This window comes from Notamacropus eugenii, chromosome 1 (assembly GCF_028372415.1).
Source record: "Notamacropus eugenii isolate mMacEug1 chromosome 1, mMacEug1.pri_v2, whole genome shotgun sequence".
NCBI classification, from domain to species: Eukaryota; Metazoa; Chordata; class Mammalia; order Diprotodontia; family Macropodidae; genus Notamacropus; species Notamacropus eugenii.
This window is the reverse complement of record NC_092872.1, coordinates 477,456,571-477,483,204: the sequence shown is the minus strand read 5'-3', so window position 1 is coordinate 477,483,204 and position 26,634 is coordinate 477,456,571. Positions and strand designations below refer to the sequence as shown.

Here is a 26,634-nt window from a genome sequence, read left to right as displayed (position 1 = left end):
GTATCTATGTAAGACCATACTATACTTTTTTGGTCTCTTTCTCTAAGGGTGGATAACATCTTCCTTGGTAAATCCAAGTCTTTCCATATTTTCCTAAGTCCATCAGTTCATCATTTCTTATATCACAGCAATATTCCCCGTCTGATTATTTTAGTCTAAAGCAATATTGATTAATATGGCTGACATACAGTATAGTTTCTCTATTTTTCTCTTTTGATTAAATCTACTTTAGCTTTAACTTTGTCTGAGATCATGATTACTACCCCTTGCTTTTTTTCCTAATAAATTCTACTCCTGATCTTTATTTTGTGTTTGTATCTGTTATTTCGTATCCCTCCTAACTCCTCAACTTTACTTTTACCTGCTACCTTGCCCTCCTATTACTTAACCTACCCCCTCCAAAAATCCCTCCCTTATCCCTCCTTCCCCACTTTAAGAAAATCACTTTGGAAGGCTGAATGGAGGAGATGGTTTGGGAGTGAGGAAAGATCTGAAGCAGTGAGACCAATTACAATACTATTGCAATGAGCATATATACATCAGTGTAGTGGCTGAGTGCAGGAAGAAAAGATATATGGGAGAGGTTTTGTGATGGTAAAGATGACAAGGCATTACCCCAGATTGGATGTTTAGTGAATGACACAAAGGAGTTGAGGATGATACTGAAGTGGTGCCCCTGGGAGGATGACTTGGAGGATGGTGGTACCCTCTAGTTCAGAATGGGAAGGAGTTAAGGGGGAAAGATAGAGCTCTGTTTTGGGCTTGTTAAGCTTGACATTATCTAGTTTTAGGTGTCCAAGGGGAAGTTGGTGATGGGATATGGGGGCTCAGGAGATATTAGGTCTGAATAAATAGTTCTGGGAATCATCTACATATATAGGGGGATTGGATCTATGGGAGCTGATGAGATCACTCAGCCAGGCTCGTTCCAGGAGAGGTTCCAGAACAGAGCCCTGGAGGACACACATGGTGAGTCAGCAATACCTGGAGGAAGATCCAGTGAAGGAGCAGTCACACAGGCAGGAGGAGGAGAACCAGGAGAGAATGGTGTGGAGAAAACCTAGAGGGGAGAATATTCAGGAAAGTGGCAAAGCCTCCAGGGAGTTCAAGAAGGACAAGCACTGAAAAAAAGCCATTAGATGTGGCTGTTAAGGCATCATTGGTAACTTTGGAGAGAGCAGTTTCAGTTGAATGAGATCAGAAGTCAGACTGCAGGGGAGAGGAAAGGCAGACTGCTTTCCCAAGGTGTTTAGTCAAGGAGCGGAGGAGAGATATGAAACAAGGGGGTTGGGAGATGATGGCATCTGAGAATGACCAGTGAGAGCCATCTCTGGCTCCCTTGTGGGAAGCCCCGTTGTCCATTCTCCCTGAGGGCAAAGTCTCACTTGCAGACTAGGGGGAAGGGGGTCAGGTGTAGTTACAACAGCAGCATCACTCGTAGCCTGGAGAACTCTGGGGTTATTGGGGGCAAGGCATTTGGGCTCTTAAAGGTAGAAGGGACAGGGGTGGGGTAGGGCTGTTTCCCCTGCAGAGGGGAAATAGAGAAGCAAGGGCTGGAATGGGGGTGGGGGGTGGAGGAGGGCCAAGAGACCAGAGAAGGAGCAAGTTCTAGCTTCACTCTCAGGATTTTAGGGATGAGAGAGGAGGAGGGTTGCTGAGCAAGTCTTACTGCCCCACCTGAATCTCAGGATAATACTTGAGCTAGAGCCCAGGTCACCACCCCCCTGATCATGTCCCTGCTGGGAGCCCTGTCTCTTGGCCATTGCCCACTACTGCTCCTTCATCCCTAGGATGTGGATCTGGAAATCTTATTTCTCAAACCCAGGTGGGCTGAATCTGCTTGGAAGAAGCAGATCTCGTGGCATTTTGTCCTAGTGCAAACCAAGAGCGCACGATCTGAGCGGTTGTCTCTGCTCCTAGCACCACATGACGACAGCATCAGGCAGAGGAGGTGCCCTAATCCCCAGGTAAATAGAGCTATTGCAGCCAACATGGGAGGCTGTGGTATTGGCTGTGGCCACACGGGGCAGCACCAGGCCAAGTCTCTGTACAGTTCACTAGCCGTTTAAAATGAGCTCTGTGACTCAGTAGTGGTAGGACTAATAATACAGCAGCAAAAATGGCTAGCATGTACATAGCAACTTAAGGTTTGCAAAGTACTTTACAAATATCATCTTATTTGATCCTTTCAACAGCCCTGCAAGTTAAATGTCATTATCCCCGTTTTACAGATGAGGACATGAAGGCCTGGAGAGGTTAAGTGACTTGTCTGGGGTCACACAGCTAGTAAATGTCTGAGGCAACATTTGAACTCAGATCTTCCTGACTCTGATCTGGCAGGGAGAGTACCTGCATCCATCTAGTCTTTACTTGATCCCTTGGTTGAGATGGGGAAGCACAGTTTTGGCAGAGTCCACAAGACTGAAGTATGTCTTAGAGAACTGGCACTGTGGGTCTATGAGAAGAAGAAAGAAAAGGAAATAAGGAAGGAAAAATGTTTCTCCATGAAGGTTGGGATGAGCATAGGAGACTAGGGGAAGGGGAGAAGGGAGGAGAGGGGAGGGAGATAATGAAAAATGTCCCGACAGGAGGACTTTTCAAAAATAGAATGAACTGGGTTGACAGGTAATGGGTTTCTTCTCACTGTAGGTCTTCAAAGAAAAGCTGGATGCTCATATGGCAAGGTTCTAACTGGATTCAGGTGAGAGGAAACCTGAAGTCCCTCCTCCTTCTGAAGCCTCAACAGCTCCTCATCCTTCTCCAGGGCCAAGAAACTTGGAAAGACCTCATGCCAAAAGAACCCACTCTTGCTGCCTAGCACCTTTTTGAATGCACTCCACTTCTTTCTCTACAGGCAATCAAAGAATTGTCATGTCATCCTGTGCCTAGTAGATTGGAATTAGTTACAGAATGTCTATGCATGCTCCAAATCTCTCCAAAGCACCCATACCATCATGCCTTTTTGGAAACAGGCTCCCTAGCTTCTCCCATGTTCAGTCCAGCATAACTGCTCCCCAGCCCACCAGCTCCAAGGTGTGAGAGATGGCCAAGTCAAAGGGAAAGAGATGGGAAATTGGAGCGTCCCATGCGAGGAACAGAGAGGAAGTCATTTTGGCTGAACTCCAGGGAAGAGGAATTATTTACATTGAGGCTGGAAAAGTAGGTTGGAGCCAGGTTGTGAAGGATTTAAAAAACTAAACAGAGGAGTTCATATTTGATTACAGGGACAAGAGGAATCCACTAGAGTTTGAAGAGTAGGGGAGTGACATGGTCAGATCTAAGCTTTCGTAGCAATGTAGAAGATGGACCAGAACAGGGAGAGACTTGAGGCAAGGCAATTGGGAAACCACTGCAGTAATCTAGACCAGCAGTAATGAGGCCTGAACTAACATGGTGGCTACAAGAGACAAGGGGTCTGATGACAGAGATATCATGAAGGTAGAAATGACAAGATTTGGCAACTGATTTAAAACACAGTGGGAGGGCATGAGAAATTGAAGATATCGCAGAGGTTACAAACCTGGGAAACTGGAAGAAATGTGGTACCTCTTACAGAAATAGGGAAGTTTGGAAAAGAGATGATTTTGGGGGTAAAGACGAGTTCTGTGTTGAGCAAGTTAAGTATGTGATGTCTAGGACATACAATCTGAAATGTCCAATATGCAACTTGGTGATGTGGGACTAAAGCTAAGAACGTGCTGATTAATTTGGTTTGATGGATGTATAGACCTGTGAGTCATCAGTATAGTGAGGCTCACTGAACCCATAGGAGCTGATGAAGTCACCCAGAAAAAGACAGTATAGAGAGAGAAGAGAACACCTGATAGAATCTAGGAGAACGCTCCCAGTTAGGGGGCATGACGTAGATGATGAGTCAACAAAGGAAATGAAGGAGGGCTGATCTAATTAGATCTGACAAGTAATTTGAAATTATCAAATTAATTTGAGATATAGATTTTTAGTGAGGAGCCTCTCCCTAGGTATGTATTGTGCCTGTAGATATTATCTAATTAAAGTATGAAGCCATTACAGTTAGTAAGACATTTGACTTTCACTGTCAAAAATAATATTGTATGTCACCCATAAAACTCTCTATCTGTACCCTTAAAGAAACAACTTAAACTCAGCATTTACTAAATTATTTAAAAATCTTCCAAAGAGTTTCATTGAATTTTGTAGCCCTTTGTTACCAATATGGAGGTCTGTGAGGAAAATCGAGTATGTGCCATTTCTTCAAGTTGTTCATTCTCTTTGGAAGATGAATATACATCTGCTGTAACATTAGTGAGGTAGCTTCATCCTGATCCCCCCAGGGCCATCCAATTCTCTGTCTGATTTGTATGTCTTGTATCTTCATTCTTCTATGAAGTAAATCGCTGTGACACCAAAATGTGTACATGCTGTGTCCTCTCCCCAACTCCTTGGAAGGTAAGATCCTCAAGGATAGGGACTATTGCTTGCTTTTTTCTTTGTAACCCCAACTAACATGGCGCACAGCGCATAGTAACTGCTTAATGAACATTTTTCTTGGTTTTGTCTTTGTATCTCCAATAACCAACATGGTTCTTGAAACATAGTAAGTGCTTCATAAATATTTGTTGATTGATTGAATGCTTAGAAACCGTAGACCTGGGAAGATCTGGGTATAAATCCAATCTTGGTCACATGGTGATGCTGTGGTACTGACTGTGGGCAGGTCATTTAACTTCTCGGAGACTTGGCTTCCTCTACGGTGAGACTCGTAGGAGATCATTTGGGTAAAGCACTTAAAAGCTTAAGGACATAATGCAATTGTACAAAACTCACTTATTATTATTCATTCAAAAAATCCTTGCTAACATTTGATCTGTTCTGTGCAAGGCTTTGTATAGATATAGATAAGACTCGGCTTCTTGCCTTCAAGGCACTTACATTCTAATAGTGCACATAAGAGATGGAAACAGATAAGTAACACGAGGCAATATCTGGTAAGTGCATGACAAAGTTCAAGAAGAGTACTTGCCAGTGGGGTGGGGGAATCAGTAAAGACTTCTTGGAGAAGGTGGAATTCGGGCGGGGTCTTTAAAGACCAGTAGGGTCTGTGGGGAGTGAGATTAGAGAGAGGGTACTCCCCACACAGGGAATAATGTGCAGAGGTGTGATGGAAAGCTCAGGGAGTTCCCAAAAGAACATGCTGGTTTGGGAAACAAGGAGAAATTAGACCCCAGAGGTTCTAATCCCAGGATCTTGCTGCTTTTTCCGTTGGATCAACATTAACTGCTCTGTGTGGACAAGAGGAAGTCAAGGCATAGAGCTGGCCTCATGCTGCCACCCTGTGCCCGTAACTGGTATTGTACCTATTCAGAAAAAGTCCAGAAAAAAGTGACTGCCTCCCAACCTTGTCTGATCCTTTCTGGATTTTCATTCTGGCCCTAGTACTCTGTGGTCCTAGAAATGATCAGAGAATCATAATATCATAATTAAGAGCTGGAAATTACTTCAGAGACTATCTAGTCCAACTCCCTCATTTTACAGATGAAGAAACAAGCCCTGGAGATGGAGCAACCTCCCCAAGGTCATGCAGCTACGAATTAGCAGAGCTGGGATTTGGATCTCAGGCCTCTGACTCCAGATCCATTGTTCTGTGGCCCCGCCCTCCTTCTTTCTCCTCCCCCCCCCCCCCCCCCCAAAGCTCTAACCCTAAATACCTTCTCCTCCTCTGGCCTGTGACATTCCCTTTTCCTTCCAAATCCTATCATGATGCTTTGTTGATGTCCAGACCAACATTTTGCCCTCTGGCTCACCCATCTACTTTGGCACTCAGTCCTTCACTGGGTACTCCCCCCGAAAAAACAACCCCAATCATGCCACCCACCCTGCAGCCATCTCCCAGCAGCTGCTGAACTAAAGCTGCTGCCCTCTGGATTGGCCAGTACCAAATATTCTCCAGAGGAAAGATTTCCAGCCTACAGCTGTCTAGTTTTCCCAACTTTTTTCATCCAGCCTTAGAGAGCAGTGGTTACTATAGGAGTCAGTCAAGGCTTGGTCTCCTCCTTCTTCTTCCTCTCCACCCTGGACAGCAAAGCACTTACCCTTCCCCCATCCTCCTCTTTGTCCAGGAGGAGTTATTTTATCTTAAGTGTTTCCAATCCATTTTATGTCAGAGCTGTAGCCTCCTTTAATCCACCTGCCTCCCTTAGTGCATTAAGTACCTGTAAGGCATTGCCTAATGCCCAATCTCTTAGTGCCTCCCAGGTTTGAGAATGTGGCAGAATTCCTCTTCAGAGATTTCCAAGCTGTCAGCGCCCCCTCTGTACCCTCACCATATTGGCACACAAATCCTGTGGTAGGAAAACCCTCAGAGGAAACAACAAAGTGGCTGAAAGGATCACCTCTGTTCTCATTGGGTCCCACATAAATACATACACTCCCCCCTCCACCCCACCCCCAAAGAAAATACAGTCTGAGTCAAAGTCAACACAAGTGAGAAGAATTCCAGGACTTTGTTCTGACTTCTGGGGTACAGCAGAAAGGAAGCCAGTATCTAGGTTACGGGAGGTGGACATGGGGTGCAGGTGACAGGGAATGGGTCTGGGACCCCTCCCTACCTACCTTACCTGCCCTCATTGGCACTGAGTCTGTCTTCTCTTCCTGCCCTTGGTAGAGTCCCAGGTGCAGGAGGGAGTGGGCATGACTTTCTGCCAGAGGGAGAGAATGAGGGTTTAATGTGGCAGAGCCTTTCATGACAATGAGAATTCACCCACCAGCCCCTCCCTCAGCCAGTGGGGCCAGAGTCCATGACATCCCTGTGTAGACACTGCATTCTCCCCCCACCCCCAGTTTTATCCCCAGGCAGGCCCCAAGGTGTTGGTTATACCAGGGTCCTTGGCCTCCCTAAACCCACTGCTGATGAAGGAAGTTCCCAGCAATGAAGTGGTTACCTAAGTGCACCATTTTGGAATGGGCTGATAGCTGTCCTCCTAAGAACCTAGTTCTTCCTGGAAAGGAGGTTTTCAAAGGGAGAGCCCAACGCCTGCATGTTTTCCCCTTCACTTGTATAAGTAAGCGTGATACCATGTTAAGGGAGCTAGCCCTGGATGCAGAGGACTTGAGTTCAAATGCTGACTGCACTTACTACCTTTGGCTTGCCACTTCCCCTCCCTAAGCTTCAGTTTCCTCAAATGTAAAATAAGAAGACTGAACCAAAAGACTTTCCAACTCTAAATCGTGATTCTATGATAGTAAGTGGAGCACACCAATTATTATGTTATTTTAATCTATGTTTTGTTCTCAAGATTTGCTCATGTATTATACAAATTATACTAAATTTTAATTTTATTTGAATAAAACATGAACTAAGAAGGTTATTTGTAAAGGCTGTTTTATGAAAATTGTGGAGAGGCATAGCGATTTCTTTTCCTAATGGAGGGCATCAATACATAAAGTTTGGAATACTCTGTTCTTCTGGGAGAATTGTAAGGAACACAGAAGTGTGTCCAATGGCAGGAACGATGGTGATGATAGCTAGCATTTATGTGACACTATAAATTTTGTCAAGCGCTTTATACATGATCTCATCTGATCCTCACAACAACCCTGGGAGGCAGGTTCTACTATTTTTACAGATGAGAAAACTGAGGCACAAAGAGGTGGAGCGACTTCCCCAAGGTGACTCAGTTTGCATCTGAGGCAGGATTTGAACTCTGGTCTTCTGATCTCCATGTCCAGCACTTTCTGCCCTGCCTAGGAGGAGGTCATTTGTACATCCTAACCCTCGGGAACTGAGGAAAAGAAAGGAAGTGGTAAGAGACACAAAACTCAAAGGAGAGGGGCCCACAAGTCATAGTAGTCAGAGATCCTTAGTCAGAGAAGACTTCAGAAACCATTGAATGTCTCCACTTGGAGCAGGAATTCTCTAGTTAGTGTCCCTGGGGGTGAGGGGAGCCGACACACAGACTTCAGACTAGGAATGAGACAAATGAAATCCCAATGGCTTTGTCCCTATTATCTGCTCCCTTTCCCCATATCCCAAAGCTATTTGTGGGGAAACTCAGTGCAATGAGCCTACAGTATAACATGGCAGCCAAGAAAACCGCTACTATTATAGGGGGGCATAAAGAGAGGGAAGTTTCCAGAACGTGTTGTACAATAGTCTTACCGAGTTGTGATCCTGGTCAGACCCTTGACAGGCTATTCTGAAGTCTCAAATTCCTCACCTGTGAAATGGGAATGATAGTAGCTCCTTCTTCACAAGGTTGTTGTGAGGATCAAATGAGATAATGTTCCTAAAAAACCTTACAGCAATGGAACAATGTCCTTAACATCCAGTGCAAGGGGAAAGACAAAGAGCTCTGAGTTTGGAGTAAGGGGACCTGAGTTCAAATGCTGGCTCCACCACTATGACGCTGAACACATTATTTCACTTATACAAGCCTCAGTTTCCTCATCTGTAAAACAAGGGGGTTGGATTAATTGACCTCAAAGTCCCCTTGCAGCCCTGTCTCTCATCCTATTATTATTATACTTGGTTTTGAGTTCCACATTATAGGAAGGACTTTGACAAATGGGAGCCAGGATAGGGTGACCATGGTCATGAGCCATGTTGGAGGCTCACCTCTAACACCAGTCCCTTCTTAGTTCAAGTTTGATTTTGGGAAGAAAGTCAGTGAGCATTGAACAGAGTTTTATGAGGTTTACTCTACCCTAATACAGTGACAACACACAGGAAAGATATCAGCTTCTCCAGAGGAGGTCTCCCTTGGCTGGTCAGCAGGAGATAGCAGCTCCCAGGGTACAAGGCACCCACCAAGTCTGAGACACTCAGACTTCGTGGAGGTGGAGCTTTTTCTACCTCTAGGTGACCAGGGAAGTTGGTACCAATCAGGTCCCAGAGGCAACCTTGTCCTGGGCCTGCCGAGCTTGGCTGATGGCGCTGGGGGAGACAGAAGCTGCAGCGGGGAGTCTGAGACCAAGCAGACCTGGGGCAGCCTTGTCATCTTTTAAACAAAGCTTCCCCACTTTGTAGACAGGGGAAAGAAGCTATATCAGGAGGAATGCTTTTGTAATCACAGAGGAAGGAGACTGGTAAGAATTGGCTTAAGGAGCTGGAGAAGTTTATTTTGGAGAAGACAAGACTTGGAGAGAGGGGATATAATTGTTCTCTTCAAGTATTTGAAGGTTTACTGTGTAGAAGAGTTTTAAGTCAATGAGCTATCTATCTATCTATCTATCTATCTATCTATCTATCTATCTGTCTATCTATCTATCTGTCTGTCTGTCTGTCTATCTATCATCTGTCTGTCTTTCTGTTCATGCATCCATCCATCCATCTATCTTATCTATCATCTATTTATCTATCTAATTTATCTATTTATTCATTCATCCATCCATTTATTTACCTATTCATTCATTCATTTAGTCATCCATCCATCCATTCATTCTTTGTTTATTGAATAAATTTTTATTTAATTTTTTTATTTAATGAATTTATGCATTTAATTAATGAATCTTATTATTTACCCATCCATCTATTTATTTATTTATTTGCTTGTTTGCTTATTCATTCATTCATTTATATATTTATTATGGGCAGAGAGGTGGTACAGTGCATAGAATACAGAACTTGGAGTCAGGAAGACCTGAATTCAAAACCTGCCTCAAGCGCTTATTACCTGTGTGACCCTGGGCAAGTCACTTAACCTTTCTGTTTCCTCTTCCATAAAATGGTAATAGTAACAGCATGCACTTCCCAGGGCTGTGAGGACCAAATAAAATAAACATTCCAAACTGCTCAGCACAGCGCCTGCCCCAGAGGAAGCGCTACATGAACATTAGCTGTTATTGTTATCACTGTGTGCCAGACATAGCGCTGAGCATCAGGGATTCAAAGAGAGGCAAAGATGCGACCCCTGCCTGTCTACTAGGAGAGACAGCACATGAAGAACTGCATGCACACAAGATCTGAGGGGCCTGGAAAAGATCACATCGGAGCTGAGAAATGAGAAATTAGGTTTGTTATGAACAACTGGCAATTATAGAGTGCTTTAAGATTTTCAAAGTGCTCCATACATTCTCTTATTTGGTCCTTTTGACAACCATAAGAGGTTGGACATTATTATCCCTGGATATTATTTTCCTCATTTTTTTAATGATTTGCTTTGTTTTATTAGAAAAAATACTTAGGCAAGGGCTACAATCATCTGTTAGTTATCAATGACTTACAAGGACATGAAGCAATAAAATAAAAATACAGATACAAATTATATACCCTATTGGCAATTTCATAACAAATTTAAGAGAACAATGGAGATTGTAGGTTACTTTATAGGTACAGAATAAAGCAGTAGATGAAGTGCTCCAGAAAAAGGACAGAAGCCAAAGAAAACTCCAAAAAAAGAAATGTCACATTGCTACAGAGCTTATGTACAATATTCTTATTAAACAACCTTTCCTGAATGTCTTACGTTATTAGCGCTGTAGTGTCGTTCCCCATTTTCTAGACAAGGAGAGAACTGCTCTGATCTAGAAGGAGGAATGAGGAGCAACGTGTACAAGTTTCAGAGGCAAATTTGATGGAAGGAAAATTTTCTTAAAAATCAGTCATTCAAAAGTGGAATAGGTTGACCCTTCTTTTTGTTGCTATGAGGATGACTTCAGTCATGTCCTACTCTTCATGACCCCATTTGGGGTTTTCTTGTCAAAGGTACTGGAGAAATTTGCCATTCTCTTCTCCAACTCATTTTATCAGATGAGGAAACTGAGGTAAACAAGATTAAGTGACTTGCCCAAGCTCATACAGCTATACATGTCTGAGGCTGGATTTGAACTTGGGAAGATGTGTCTTTCTGACTCCAGGCCCAGCGCGCTATCCACTCTATTCCAAAACATCCCTTCTAATCATCTTCACATGACACGCAATTGATACCCCTTCATTATTTTGGTATCTCTCCTCTGGATTTTCTCCAGAAGAAAATGTTCTCTTGAAACTGTGCCCAGAACTGAATACAAGACTCTGGATATGGTTTGACCAGATCAAAGTACAGTGGTACTATCACCCCTGCCCTGGTCCTGGATACTGTGCTTCTCTTAATCCAGCCTGAGATTGCAAGCTTTCTTGACTCATATTATAGTATTGATTCAAATGGATTTTGCAACGCTTTGCTCCTTGCAGCTGCCACAAAGTATTCAGGAGGCTGCCTCCAGACTGATGCCTAATCCTGTACCCAGGAAATACAGCTGTGACTTGATCAGGGCCTACTAGCCACACTGGCTGGTTAGAACAAAGGGATTCTAGCCTATAGCTTTGCTTTCCATGTTTCCCCTGAATGCAGTGCTGGGAAATGTCCTGCCCAGGTTTTCAATCTCAAACCTTTTCCCTTCTGTTCTTTTTAGACTGGCAGAAAGGAAAGCTGAAAAGGAAAGAGAAAATCCAACCCTGGACTGGAAGCAGAGGTACTCTGGAGTCAACTCCAACTAGCTCTTGAGGGCCAGTTGTGAAATGTTCCTCTCTCCATGACAGGTTTTGGATACCTGAAGACAGCTATCATGTCTTGGGGGGACACTAATGCTACAGATCAGGGCTTGACTTATTGTTTTGTTGATTGTCTAGACTTGAGAAAGTGATGTCAAAAATGTTAATAATGCAGATTAAACATAAATGTATGTCCTATGAACAGCTCCCGCACCCCAGTTATTAAACATTTAACAATACACCATTGCCAGGAAGCACTGCTGCTTTTTAATAGCTATCTTTATTTTCTGTCATCTGATTGCCATGAAATCATACACAGCCATCCACAGTGACCTGTTGCTCCATCCAGTCACTTGAATTTACTTTGTATATATCTTTTTTTTTTAAGGGGACAGGGAGGCAATCAGGATGAAGTGACTTTCCCAGGGTCACATAATGGGCAAGTACCTGAGGCTGAAATGGAACCCAGTCCTATCTCCAGGGCTAGTGCTCTATGTTCTGTGCCACCCAGCTGCCCCACTTTGTATATATCTTGTATTTACTTAATCTGTGAATATGTTGTGTCCCTCCCAGTAGAACAGAAACTCCTTGAAGTCAGAGACTGTTGATCTTCTATACTCACATCCTTGACACCTAGCACAAAGCCTGGATTATAGTAGGGTTAATAGAGAAATCCTTCTCCATTGAATAGGTCACTGAAGTATTATTAGTTAATCCCTTAAAGAGTTATGTCTATGTATATTTCAGAAACATTTCTCCCTCTTACGGGTAATATATGAGGGAAGAGTTGTTTTGTTCATTTTAAAGGGATTTTAATACCCACTCACTCCAACCTCCCCCCCCCCACCAAAAAAAAAGGTGAATAGTTGAATCCTGTGAATTTAGGAGGTCCAAAGATTTGAACTAATTGAAGAGAAAGTTTTGTACTTTGGTATAGTTCTTGTATGTATCCCAAAACATATCCTCTAGACTGCTAGACAGAGACAGAGAGAGATAGACAGAGAGAGAGAGACAGAGAGGCAGAGGGCCAGACAGAGACAGGGAGAGAAAAAGATGGAGAAATGAGAGACAGAGATGAGAGAAACACAGAGAAAGAAGGAGAGACAGACAGACAGAAAAAGAGACAGAGAAAGACAGAAGGACACAGGCTTAGGGGAGTGTGATTGTGCTGAAGTGGAACATTTGAGTTCTACGTTCACCTTAGCACCAAACAACACACAGCATATTCCCTACTCCTATTATATGAACACAGTAGTCTATATACAGTAAGATACTTAATTAAAATTTATTGAATTGAAGGAGCCAGGAGACAAACCCATTAGAAATGCCAAGTTAGAGTGCCTACAGAAAGAGATGTCTGAGCTGTCTGGTCACCTTTAAAAGAAGTCTGAAGATCAGAATAGACATAGTGAATCAAATATAACGTGAAATCCAAGCGCAGGTCCCTGGGATTTGTCTTTAGAGGCTTATCTTAATTCAGAGACTGGGGCAAAGGTTCTGGGAGCTCCTTCTGCCTCCCTATGCTTCGCTTCCTCTGCATCCTCAGCTTTTCCAGGGACACATACACGTGGCTGGCTCAGGCACATGCAGAGGGAGGTCTGAGTTCAGTTGGAGAGTCGCAGGAATTCCTCTAAAGACAGAGAGGACCCCCCCCCAAAAGAGTCAGTTATGGGTCACCCAGAGATACAAAAATGACTTTGGGTAGAAGGAAAAATGTTTATAACATTAGGACCTTATTTTTCCCATGAGGCATTGAGATACAATGAGGCAAGTGGCTGATTTCCAACAGACGGACATAGTGGGAAAAGCCATGGCCTTTTCTGACTAGAGTCAGAGGACCCAGTTTCAAATCCCACCTCTGACAGCTTCTACATATATGACCTGAGAAGGGTCACAACCTTCCAGGGCCTCAGTTTACTCACCTCAAAGATGAGATGTTTGGACTAGATAACCTCTGAGGTGCTTTCTAGCCCTAGAGCTACGATCTTATTTTCTGTGATTTAGGACCTCATAGGTCTTTTCCTAACAAAGGCCCTCTGACCTGGCTCCTAGGCCCTAAAGGTAAGGGATATGCTCCTTAGCTGGGTGCCTCTTACCGTCACCAGGCACACCGCAGAACTCCTTGCACTCCTTTTCTGTGTAGAATTTATTCCCGTTGCCTTGGCAGCCCCCGTAGAAAAAGGGAATACATTTCCCTTGGGTAGCATCAAAAGCCCAACGCTGGTAGACCCCACGACAGGGGCCAGTCACGATGGGCAGTCTGCAGGCAGCTGGAGAGAAATAGTGAGCAGAAAGTCAGCAAGGCAAAACCCAGATCTAACCACTTCTGATTGCCCTATAAGTGGCAGTTCTTGACCTATAGAATGTGATTTAAAAAAAAAAAATTTATAACTGTATTTCAGTATAATTGGCTTTCTTTGTAATCTTTTGTATTTTATTTTATGCATTTAAAAATATTATTCTAAGAAGAGAGGTTTTACCAGACTGCCAAGTCAGACATGCCAATTTGCCATGACACTCACAAAAAAGGTTAAGAATTCTTTTTGGGGTAATAGGACGTGGTAGAGAGGAACCTTGATGGGGAGAAGATAACTATGGCTAGGGGCAGAAAGCTCCCAATGATCCACAAATACCTCCCCTACCCCTTGCCTGAAATTCAGCTATCAAAGCTTTGTTCCCTATTGAACTGTTAAGTGCCCTCAAGAGGGAAGACACTCTAAGGTAGACTCCTTAGTCAATGACACCTCAGTGTGGATGACAGGTTGGCAAGGCAATTTTTGAGGGAAAAACTAAATGGGTACAGAAGGTCCTACACTGCTTCAGTTGACAATGTCAGTAACCACTGAGGAGAGAAAGGAATACAAAGGGTAAATTTTCCTGGTTTCAGCATGGTGCTGTTTGGCACATGGGAAGTAGGGAGAGGGGAGGGAAGTAGGCTTATCCAACCCTGAGTCCTGCTCCTTTTAGCACTGGGAGTAGCCAGTAGGCCCTGCCCAGACAAGAGGTACCCCTCTATGTGATACTTAGGCAGTTTGATAGATGTTAATGTCTCTGTATTCTCAGAGGTAGGGGTGAGGGTGGAGAACCACTCATCCTCCTGAGGAGACTGGCTCCATCCCATGACTCCAGGAGCTCCCAGGGAAAGAAGACTTTCATTGAGATAGCATAGGTAAAAATTCTCCATGGTAGGTGATTTGAAATTCAACCCACAGTTCAGGACTTTGATGGAAGTCTTCAGGACAGGAGTTCAAATCCAAGATCTTGTATGACCCAGAACAAGCCTATCTAAGCCTCAGTTTCCTTTTCTGATGAGTGGGTCAAACCAGGTGACCTCTAAGGTCTCCTCCATTTCTAAATCTTTGATCTTATGACCTATTGGGTTTGGGGAGGACGGAAAAGATATGGGGGTGAGCTCTCAGGATACAGACTCACTGATGCTAACTTCAGCCAAATGAAAGCTGCTCAAAAGATGATAAAAATGCATTCCCAGACCAAATAGAAAACTGCAGTCATCCCCCACCCCCGCCCAGTGCTTCCTTACCCTTATGTAGATAGTTGACAACTGCCCCACGGCTTTGACCTTACCCTCTGTCCTGCAGGTCTGGAGACACTCCTTCTCGGAGTGAAAGTTGTTGCCATTGCCCAAGCAGCCCCCATAGTGGAAGAGCTTACAGGTCATGGAAGACGCATTATAAAAGTATCTGTTGATCATCCCCAGGCAGGGCCCCACATCTTGCTTGAGGCGGCAGAAATCTGAGGAGTTGGCAGAGATGAACACTGATCACATAGCAGGTACAAAGCCCTAGCTCATCACCGAGCAGCAACTCTGAGAAGCCCGCAATCCAGTAGGGAGGTAAGACGCAGACGCAAACTATAATACACAGGAGTAATATGTAACAGCATCCATCAAGGTCCCCCACCGCATTCTAGGCCATCTCCAGTCACCCTGATCTCTATCTGGCCACTGAACCCAAATGGCTTCAGAGGAGAGAGTGAGGCTGGTGACTTTGCACAGCCTTGTTTCACTTAAATTCAATTCATTTGCATGTCATAGCATCACCTCCCTGATGTCATGGTCCTCTCTGAGAATGAAGGACAAAAAACACTTGTAGCATAGAAAGGGGAGCTATAATTTGGTGGGAATGGTAGAAAGAAGAAAAGAGAAGGCTTTATAGAAGAGCTGGACCTTGAAGGCCAAGTATGATTGTATTCTTAAGCTATCGAGTGTTCCTGCATCTCATCTCCCCAGCTGGACTGTAAACTCCCTGAAGGTAGGCACTATGTCTCCTTTTGTACTTGCTACATCACAGCCTAGCTCAGGGACAGGCACGTAAGTATGGAATCAGCTGATCAGGCAAGAGCATTTATTAATCACCTACTACTTACCAGGCACTGAGCCAGGTGCTGAGGTCACACAAACAAAATACTCCCTGACCTCAAAGAACTTTAATTCTATTAGGGAAGATGATATGTCCTGATATAAATATATGAAAAATAAATACAATGAAAATTGTAGGGCACTACTGACTGATAGTGGGATCCAGGGGGTCAGGAAAAGCTTCAAGTAGTAGGTGACATGAACTGAGTTTTGAAAGAATCAAAGGATCCTAATCAATCAACAAGCATTTATGAAGTGCTTAGGTACCGTGCTAAGCACTGATGAGACAAAGAAAAAGGAGGAACAATCCTTGCCCTCAAGAAGTTTCCCTTCTAAAGGAAGCGTGGACATAATAGGGAGTACAAGATACATACAAAGAAGATGGGAGATGGGAGTCAGTGCATTCTAGGAATGGGGGACAGCCAAGGCGAGAGTGCAGGGACTGGAGATTATATGAAGAGTAGCAAATAGGATGGTTTGTTTGGGTCACTGAGTGTTGGAAGACTGAAAAGGTAAATTGAGATCAGGTTGTGAAGGGCTTTAAAAGCCAGAGGAATTTCTATTTGATCCTAGATGCCGAAGGAAGTCATTGGAATCTATTGAGTTAGGCAGTGCATGATCAGATCTTTGCTTTAGGACAATTATTCATTAAAGGTACTTTGATAAGCTTTCTTGATTTGATCTTATTTTCATTAATGGAGTCTTTTAATCCATGGTTATGATGGTAGGATTTCTCCATCCTCAGGACCAAGAAGAACTGGCCCACATTGGCACATCTGGAGGATATATCTAAGTGGATAAGCTCCAGATGGGTTAATGATAGCGCTCTCCCTCTGGTAGAGAGGGAGGGAGCAGAGATGAGCAATCTTGCGATCGTTACCTTCTTTTTTGAAAAACGCAGTGGGCAATGGACCAGCTCCAGATGCCTCAGCCTCCAGAGGTAACACAGCCCGCCGGCTTCTCTAGGGGAAGAAAAATAGAACTTGGTACAGGGAATAAGTTCCTTGATCTGAAGACTACTTTTATCATTGCGCACTCTGACCTATATGGTCACTTAGGTGATTAGTTTTGAGAATGAATATGCAAACAGAACCACAGTTAATGATTTTATGTAGAGTCCCTTCTTTTTAAGTGAAACCTGTGTTTCCATTATTTAAAAATGATTTTCATGATTTTTCATGATTGGAGGAGGGGGTAGGAATGGATAAGATGTCTCTGGAATGCTTTATCTGGAATATCTCAGATGTTTTCTTGACCCCACCCTGATATCTTCCTTAGGAACATAATGAGAGAAAGTTTAGCCCTGAGTTTTAGCCCTGTGGACTCCACCCCCGAAGGAATGTAGCTGGAGGGACTGAGGCTGAAAGACTCACTTGAGGCTTGGGTATGGGTGGAATTGTAGGTTCTACCTCCCCAGGAACACATTCACCTAGTACCCAGGGGAAGAAGGAGAAAATGGTGAGATGCAAAGTTGTGCTGGTAAATGTTTAACAACCAACTTTCTAGGGAAAAAAAATTGCAGGACATACTTTTAAATATAATCTACATTATTGCCATTTCCCCCCATCATTTTCTTGAGACCTGACAATAAAACAATAAATAAAGCTCTGATTCATAGTGTAAATGCTCACAGTGAAAATTTAAGAATTAGCTCGGTATGTGGGTTTGAACCAGTTCCATCCCCAGGCTTGGGGAAGAAATATAGATAGTTCAATTTATGGGGTCTGACTAATCTGCCCATATATAATAGAGCTCTCCAAAGAAGAACTCAACAAAGAGAAATGCTCTTGTACTGGGAAACCTAAGCAAGGTCAACTGAATGTCACTGGATATGACTACTCTTTGAGAGAGTGGTCTCCTTCCCTGAGAAAAAGGTTAAAAATGGGGATCTTCTGTCCCAAATGCCAAATATTTGATTATGCTTATGGCTGTCTGACATCTTAGGGCACTTAAGCAGAGAGTTCTTTATGAGAAAAAGGACACTGAATCCTCTTTGTGGAAATCTTAACATGAAGGTATCATGGGACAGAGACCAGTCTGATCATTGATGACTCAGTTTCCTGTAGAACTTCTGCCCTGACCTCTCGTGGGGAAGGACTTAGGGAAAATTCAGAGTGTGAAAGAGCAGTTGATGTGATGGTGATGCAGTTGAAACTTGGCTTACCTTTGTCTACCTTGAAATAGATAGAACTTTCAGGAATGCCCAAACCCAAGGCAAAGTCCCTGAATTCCTCCAGGAGGCTTTCCCGAAGCTGGGGTCTACGACCTGAGAGGGAAAGCAGAGTAAGCCAGGTGTGATGGGCTCTAGTCTTGGGGCCTTCTCAGCAGTTATGGCCCTGTATGGAGGGAGATGCCTCTAATAGGGCCATTCTGTAATCTGGCCCCTCCCCTCAAGCCCAGAGTTCTCACAATACTTCCCCTCCACCTATTCTTGACTACACATTGAATCCTTGCACACCACACCCACTGATTCAGAACTCCAGATTCTCTCAAATATAACCCCTCTGGTGCCTTCCCTCAATATACCGCCTTCTGCTTGAGGACAATGGGTGACCATCAAGCAATAAGCATTTATTAGGGGTACCCTATGAGCCAGGCACAGTGCTAAGTGCTGGGAAAACAAATAATATAAGCCAGAGAATGCCTGCCAACAAGGAGCTTACATTCTAGTAGGAGAAGAAAACATCTGTAGGGGAATGATGCCAGGGAAAGATATTGTGGTCCAGGAAGTTACAAGAATTCCATTATATAATGCTGAATCATGAATTCCCTTCAAACCATTCCTGACAAATGATCATTTAGCATTGGCTTGAAGACCCCAAAGGCTGGGAATGTAGGCACCACCTGAGCCATACTGCCAGATAGCTCTGATTTTCTTAAAGAACTCGGGTGCTCTCCTGGGTTCCTTCTCTCTCATGACTTTCTTGGAGGAAGACAGTCAAGGTTTCTGCTAGCTACATTCTCCCATCTCCTCTCTTTGAGTTGGTAGGTCTTTACCATAGAGCTTCACAGTGGTGCTGAGTCCAAAGCGGCTGGATTTCTGCATCAGAATTAAGGCATACTCATCATAGTTGGTGCGGATTACATAGTAAATCAGGGTTACATTCCACTCTGCAGAGGACAAGCAGGCACAATGGTCAGGATACTTATGAGTGGGCAGGCACCAGGACAAATGATCTCCTAATACTAGGTAGGCTCCCTCCTTCTTTTCCTTGCTTCCTTCCTTCCTCCCTTTCTTCCTCCCTCCCTTCTTTCCTCCCTTCATTCCTTCCTTCCCTTTAAACAGTTATTTGTCTTCTAAGCAAACTACTACCCCTTCTATCTTTCCATCCATCTAGAAAGTCATTCTTCCATATATTCTTCCAAACATTCATCCAGACTTTATTTTTCACCCTCTTCTCTATTCTTTCATCCCTCAAAATATCCATCTGCTCATCTCTCAGTTCACCTATTCATCCTTTTATTTCTTCAAGGAGTCATTCCTCCATACATCTTATTTTCATATCATTTTATTTTTCAATTAAAAGAATTTATTTTCTCTTCTCCTCAATTTAAAAGAAAATCAGAACAAAACCCTTATAACAAATATGCATAATCAAGCAATTCAAATTCCAACGGTCTTTTGATTCCCTTAAAGTCCCACCTTCCTGCTGCAAAAAATCATTCTCAATCCCCCTTAATACTAGCACTTTGTCTCTTGCTTTTCACCAATTTGCTCTGTATACATTTTGTTTGGACATAGGTATTCGAATGTTATCACTCCCCCTGCCCCTCCCCCTACATCAGACTGTGAGCTCCTTGAGAGAAGGGGCTCCCTTTTGCCTTTCTTTATGTGTTCCCAGTACTTAGCACAGTGCCTGGCACATGGTAAGCCTTTATAAATGTCTGTTGGTTAATTGACTGACTGACTACTTTGCTTATGTTCAAAAATGTGTCTCTCATTCTGCATCTTAAGTCAATACCTCTTTGACAGGAGGTAGGTAACATTGTTCAATAATCTTGGCCTTCCATATGTCTTTCCAAACATTCATCCATCCTTCCATTTTTCCATCTATCCTTTCATCTCCTCTCCAAACATCCATCAGTTTTCTTTCAGTTCACCTATCCATTCTTTTATCTTCCCATCCTTGGCTGAACTGCTATCCTTTGTCCTGAAGTATTCCCACAAACATTCATCTATTCTTTTCACTTATCCTTTTATCCCTCCAGATATTTACCCATCCATCCAAGCTACAAGATCATCATGGGACTGTAGGTCCATTTTTGGACTTTCTCATGAAAAAGACATGAAGAATTTAGAGAGGATAGTCCCAGGATTGGTGACGGGGCAAAGGCTGAAACTGTTGGAGTCTCAGAGGAAACTAGCACAGCAGGCCCTAACCCACTGCTTCTTCCCTCCCACCCTCCACTGCCATCATACATACTTACTGGAGTTGTAATAGAAGAATTTCCCGTCAGTGTCTGTTTTCTGATAAGCCCCAGAATCCTGTTCACAGACACCTTTCCTAGGAAGGGGGAAAAAACCCAAACCCAAAGGAAGGTAAATCCTGGAAGAGGCGCTAAAAATATAAATCTTGCACATTTGTATTATTTTATATTTATATTATATTTACATTTATAAATAAAATATATGTATTTTACATTTATAAATAAAATATATTGATATTTATATGATTTTAGCTTTTCAAAGAGCTCTTGAATCCACTCTATCAAATGACGATGGCAACCTTAAGAGGTAGGTGGGGCAGGGCATTATTGTTCCCATTTTGACTAAGAAGAAGTTGAGGTAAAAAGGTGAAATCGCTTAGAAAGGTCACACAGTGAGTAAGAGGCAGAACTGGAACTAGAACCCAATATCCTGGCTCCTTGTCCCTTATTCTTCCCCCAAATCGTGCATCTTACTTTTGAATTTTCAGCTTCTGCCTCACTATCTTATTGCGTGTGTCTATGGTCTATCACTCTTCTTTAATTAACCTCTCCCTCCCTTCATCCTTGGGGTGCAGGTTTTCCCTCTCTCTGGAGCTTGTAAGAAGGCAGTGTGGGATTTACTCCCAGGTAAATGGGGGGTCCCAAAATCCTACTGCAAAGAATCATTGTAGTGTTGTGTGGGTGCCCCTGGGGTTTTGAAGGTCATCACAAAGTGAGCAGACACTACTACCAAGCTGGAAAGCCTTTAGGTATAGGCCTGGCAATGAATTGTCTGAGGACCAGCCAAGCTAAGTCAGGAGAGGCTCAACAACCAAAGGTTGACTATTGAGGTGATGAATTTCCTTCACCACAGTAACTGACAAAGATTGCCTGTTAAAGTTCTAACTGGGTGCTGTTTGTGTCAATCATTGGATCAGTAAGCATTCATTAAGTGCCTACTATGAACCAGTAGCTAAGAAGACAAACATAAAAGATGAAATAGGGATCTTCAAAGAATGGTGAAGAGGTGGGAGTAACCACATATCCATGCATGATCTAAGTAAATATGTGACTATGCCTACTTAAGTGGGCAGGTGGGTGACTGGGGCCTTGTTTCTAGGCAGATGAATTGTCAGCACCAAGAACCTTGAATCCTTCTTCTAGACCTGGAAGCATCAGTTTCTCTAGCTCCTTGGTCTGGGCCAGCCTTACTCACAAGCAGATTAAGGCTGTATGCAAAGTGAGATTTGAAGACCACTCTGCCTGAAATTATTCCCATGATTTTCCTTGCCATAGATGCCTAAAATTCTACATTCAAGAGTTACTGGTCTTGGAGGCTTTTATCTCTACAAGTCCCCCATGCAGAGACCCAGCTGAGAAAGGTGATAGTAAACCTCTTATTATCAATGAAGCCTTAGTGGAGATTAGCTGATGACCAAGATCAGCAACCTATGGGAACTCGACCTGAACTAGGGGGACTGAGAGAGTAAGGCAGTGGGAGAGTACAAAGGGACACAGACAGGCAGGGGAGGTAAATATTTTCCTGCTTCCCTTTATTATTTGGCTAATAATTCAATAGTTCAAGGTCAGCTAGGTGGGACAGAGGGTAGAGTGCTAGACCTGGAGTCAGGAAGACTCATCTCTGAGTTCAAATCTGGTCTCAGATCTTTACTAGCTATGTGACCCTGGGAAAGACATTTAACCCTGTTTGCCTCAGTTTCCTCATCTGTGAAATGAGCTGGAGAATGAAATGGCAAACCACTCCAGTACCTTTGCCAAGAAAACCTTATATGGGCTCACCAAAAAATGACTGAACAAAATAATTCAAATCAGTTAGATTCCACAAACATTTATCACTTGCCTATCATGTGCCAGGCACTGAGAATGCAAAGACTAAAATGCAATTTTTTCTGCCACCTTGGCCCTGGATCATCAAAGACAAAGATCTTATTATAGGCTGGTCCTTATCTATGTAATCCTACCTTCACCCAAGCAAACCAGAAGCATTTATTAAGCACCTACAGGACTAAAGGCACTGTGCCATGTGCTTGACTCAAAGTAGGTGAAAAATGGGATTACTACATTCATGAGACCTTGGGCAAGTCAGTTTACCTCTTGGGGTCTGTAAAGTGAGGGGGTTGAATGAAATGATCTCTGAGGTTCCTTCTGGTTCTGAATCCTACAGTCCTATGGAATCTGGCCCAGGGGAATGAAGGAAGAAGGGAGGAGGTGAAAGGATGAGGACAGTGGCTCACTGTGAGAGTTTCCTCCATCTTCTTGGCCTCTTCTCCCTCCCACTTCCAAGACTCACCTAAATCTGGTGCTGATGGTGCTGATCTCCTGGTCGGTCTGCCCCTCGCCCAGGACGAGGGTACCCACGGTGAATCGGCCATGGAACCTTTTCAGCCACTGGCAGTTGGAAGCTATGGCCACATCATACCATTTCCCAAATAGCTGTAAAGCAAAAAGAAGCAGTGGTCTATGTAACCTCTCCCATTCTGAGAGGCCCTGCCACCTCACCTGGTTTGCAGACCAGCTCTCTTCAGGTACAATCTGCCTGGGGGGTGGGGGTAAAGCAGGGGAACTATGGGTTAGTGAAATCTATCTTTGCTATCATCCCACTTTCCCGGTCAGTGGCCTCTTCCATGGATTGTCCTCTACCAGGCCCTGGGTTCCTGGGTTCTCTTTCCTATGGGTCTTGTTCTCACTTTGTTGCCAAGTAATTCCTCCTCAGATTTTAGTGGATAATAACTTAAGATAGTTCTACTTCAAAGGCTATTTGGCCTTTTCTAATAGGATTTTTGGAGCCTGGAAAGTCACAATAAGCTGTGGAGAGACTTGGTAAACTATATGTCTCTCTAGAAATGTATAGTTTTTATGATGATTAGACCAAATAGAATGGCTCCCAATAGTCATTCACAACTCTGTCCTTGTTCCTCCTCCCTCCTCCCCAAACCACTTTCCCTACCTGATTCCACTATTTTTTCTCTATTTAGAATAATAGCAGACACATCTTTATAGCCCTCCTGCAGTTAAGAGGGAGTCTGAATGCTCCCTTCCTTGTCCTGTCCAGGAGAGGGTTATGCACTAAAGACATCAAAATTCTCACTCTAGAAATCAAAATTCTAATCCTAGAGAAATAAGAACTCTTTTTCCTACTTAATAGTATTTATTTTTAAAAATTGTTTGTAAAGATAGTTTTCAGCATTCACTTTTATAAGATTTTGAGTTCCAAGTTTTTTCTCCTTCCCTCCCTCCCTTTCCTCTCCTCCCCCTGAGAAATCAAAACTCTTACCCTGGAGAGGTCAAAATTCTCCTGCACTTGGATATCATCCTGAATGGGAACAGGACTTCCCTGAACTGTGGCCAAGCTGACCAAGAGAATGACAAGCAGCTGGGGGTCCAGCATGGCTTCTGTGGCAGTCCCGGTAGTTGGGTCTAGGCAGGCAGAATCTGTTCTGCTTTCCAGGAGGATGTGTGCTAGAGATGAGGCTGTGGCTGCTCAGCTACTGACCTTTGGTCAGGGTCAGAGATGTTTGACTTAGGCAGCTAGGGTCAATCAGAACCCAGGTTTGACAATGATTGATTCTATTGGACTGAAATGATTGTGATCCAGCACTTTACCAACAGGGGTTTCTATTATCCAGCTGGGCCACAGGATCCTTCTAAGAGGGAAACTTTCTACAGAGTCCTTTGCAAGAGTCATAGGACCATAGACTTCAAACTAAAAAGGATATTATACTAGAGATGAGATGATTTAATTTACCTCAGCCCCTTCAATAAGTGACATATATGATCTTACAGATAGTAAGTAGTAGAACTGAGATGTGAATCTGAGTCCTGACTCCAAATCCAGTACACATGAAGTCCCAGGAGGAGTCAGGGGACAAGATATATAGCTTGGTAAACCGAGGAAATGGACACAGTCAATTCTAAGGTCTCTTCTAGCCCTGTGTCTATGATCCTTTGGAGATCCATTTTAAGGACTTGACTTTTTGAAATTCTTTCCTATCCATGAGTTCATTAAATTTTTGGAATAACCTTGTATTGGACATTGAGGTCCTTTCTTGAACTGAACTGCCAAGCATCCCAACTCCATTGCAGAGAGCATGACTCCTTGGGCTGGCCACATTGCATGAATGCTAAACATACATTTGCCTAAAAGACTATTTTACAGAGAACTCACACAAGACAAGAGCTCACATGGAGGTCAGAAGTGATAGGATACTCTCAAGGTCTCTCTGAAGAACTTTGGAATCCATTGTGATTCATGGGAGACACTGGCACAGGATCTCCCAGTAGGGCTCGCTTCAAAGAAGGCACTAGGTTCTATGAACAAAGTAGAATTGCAGTAGCTCAATGGAAAAGGGAGATGTGCAAATTTAGAGACATATTCATGCCAAATGCTCATATACCCACTAGGGGTAGAGCCTTCTGAGCTCATATTGGTCTTATCCACCACAATCAGCTACGCTGTACCTTGACTCTAACATAGTGACACCATTTTGGTTCTTTTTGAAAACAAAAAGCAACCATTAACCCAATTTGACAGATAAGACCATTGAGGCTCAGAAAGGGGAAATGACTTCATAGGCAATGGCACTGTAAGTACCACCTAGGCCTCTTTCCGCTATCCCTCAGTCACTCCTTCTGGAGGAGGAGCACAGTAGTTAACTCAGTTCAGGTAATTGTCACCCCCTTATTCCACTCACCCTCCTGAACCAAACCAAATCATTCAAAGAAGCAAAATCTTGTGCCCTGTGATTCACTCACTAGTCTGTTTCAGGAAGCTGAACCCTGCTCCCTAGCCCAGCCCTGAGCCCCCCAGGCTCTCACTGCTGTGTGTCCTCTCAAGGCCCAAATTCCAGTCCACTCTTGTGTTCTGCCCTCTTGCCTCCCCAGTCTAAACTGTACCTTTCCTCCCTAAAGTAAGGCATGGATTGGACTCTTTTAGGGGTTAGGGGACCCCTTTTCCTGGCACTTCTTTACCTGTGGTCTGACTATTACCTCCCCCAAAATTTCTTTTGCCTGAGGTGAACAATTTTCTACTTAGGGTTTTAGACAAAAACTGAAGGCAGGGCTAAGGTAAAGCATTTAGGGGCCTAGTCAAGGTCAACTACTGGCCCATCCCCCAGACTTTTCTGTGCTCTTTGTGCTCCTGGGATGATTAACTAAAGCAAACAGGGAAAGAGTAAACTTTGAGGGGCCCCTGAGCCCCAGCTGTCTGCCTTTGAACCTGTTTTTAAAAATTAATCTTTAAGCATCAGAGATACCTGCAGAGATATCTGTTCTCCTCTTGTTCCTGACCTTTTCAGGTAGTGACATGGCATGGGGCCAGTGCTTTCCCTTAATCCCCATTCCTTTAGGTCATTCTAAGGAGTGAAGCCTCCTGCACTATTCTTTTTCCTTCCACTCTCCCCATCTCTACCCCAATTTCCCCTATTGTTGGCCTCATGCTACGTAAAAATCACAGAGCTTTGGGTCCTAAAATACCTTCCTGATTACTCATGGAAGGCCTGTTTGTTTGGGCCTCCATGCTGTGGCCAGGTGACTTTGTGCCAAGATGTTTGTTATTAGCTAAGCTGTAAGGGATAACCCCAGTGAGAAGGAATATATACCCTAGATTTCCCCCAGCTCCTTCTTTCTGGGTTTCTAGCTATCTGTCTACCTTCCAATCCCCTAGCCCCTCAGGGATTGATTTCTTTTCGAATGCCAGCATGACTTCAGACTTGTTAGGGCTCTCTGATCTTCCAACCTTCCCCTATAAACTATTGTGATTGAAATCTGGAAAAATCTGCTTTCCTCGAGGTTCATTTGAGATAGAGTTGGCATTGTTCAAAAGAGATTTTTCCTAGGAAACTAAGGGAATAAACCTCTTCCAATTATTAGAATCTGGGAGGGAACTTAGAAAATAAAATTTTAGAACAGACAATATTGACTGTTAGAGTTGGAAAGGACCTTAGAATGTTAAGAGATAGAGCTGGATAGGACCTTAGAACATGGAATGTCAGGGCATGGAACACAGGACCTTAGACCAAACAATATTATAACATAGATCATAGAATATTAGAACTGGAACCATCCACAGAGATCATTCAATAGCTAGACTCTGTAGCCCAAACCTCTCCTCACTTTGTAAAAGAGGAAACCATGGCCAGCAAGGAGAAATGAATTTGCCTTGTATGGTCACACACTGAATGGGTATCCATCCAGGCCCTCAAGACACAGGTCTTTTGATTTCTAATGCCTTCCCACAGTTGTGCTTGGCTGGCAGACAGCTCCCAATATATACATTTTGTTTCTTTAACTCCCTCTGGGCACCAGTCCAATAGGCCCCCTATCAAGTCATTAAAAGTCTCCCTTCTATTTCAGTCCCATGGCTCCCTTTCTCCTCTTTCCA

The 26,634-nt window shown here is 43.5% G+C and overlaps 1 protein-coding gene across 1 annotated transcript; it reads right to left on the bottom strand.

Moving 5' to 3' along the window:
- Positions 1–12,710: 12,710 nt before the first annotated feature.
- On the bottom strand, positions 12,711–23,725 carry AMBP (alpha-1-microglobulin/bikunin precursor). The gene is made up of 10 exons (XM_072632430.1): positions 23,530–23,725; positions 22,546–22,688; positions 20,256–20,332; positions 18,825–18,938; positions 17,992–18,093; positions 17,201–17,256; positions 16,708–16,789; positions 15,035–15,202; positions 13,546–13,719; positions 12,711–13,079 (listed from the first exon to the last, which is right to left on the bottom strand). Exons 1-10 carry the CDS (start codon positions 23,641–23,643, stop codon positions 13,054–13,056), a joined length of 1,056 nt encoding a protein of 351 aa, XP_072488531.1. The 5' UTR covers positions 23,644–23,725; the 3' UTR covers positions 12,711–13,053.
- Positions 23,726–26,634: the final 2,909 nt, after the last annotated feature.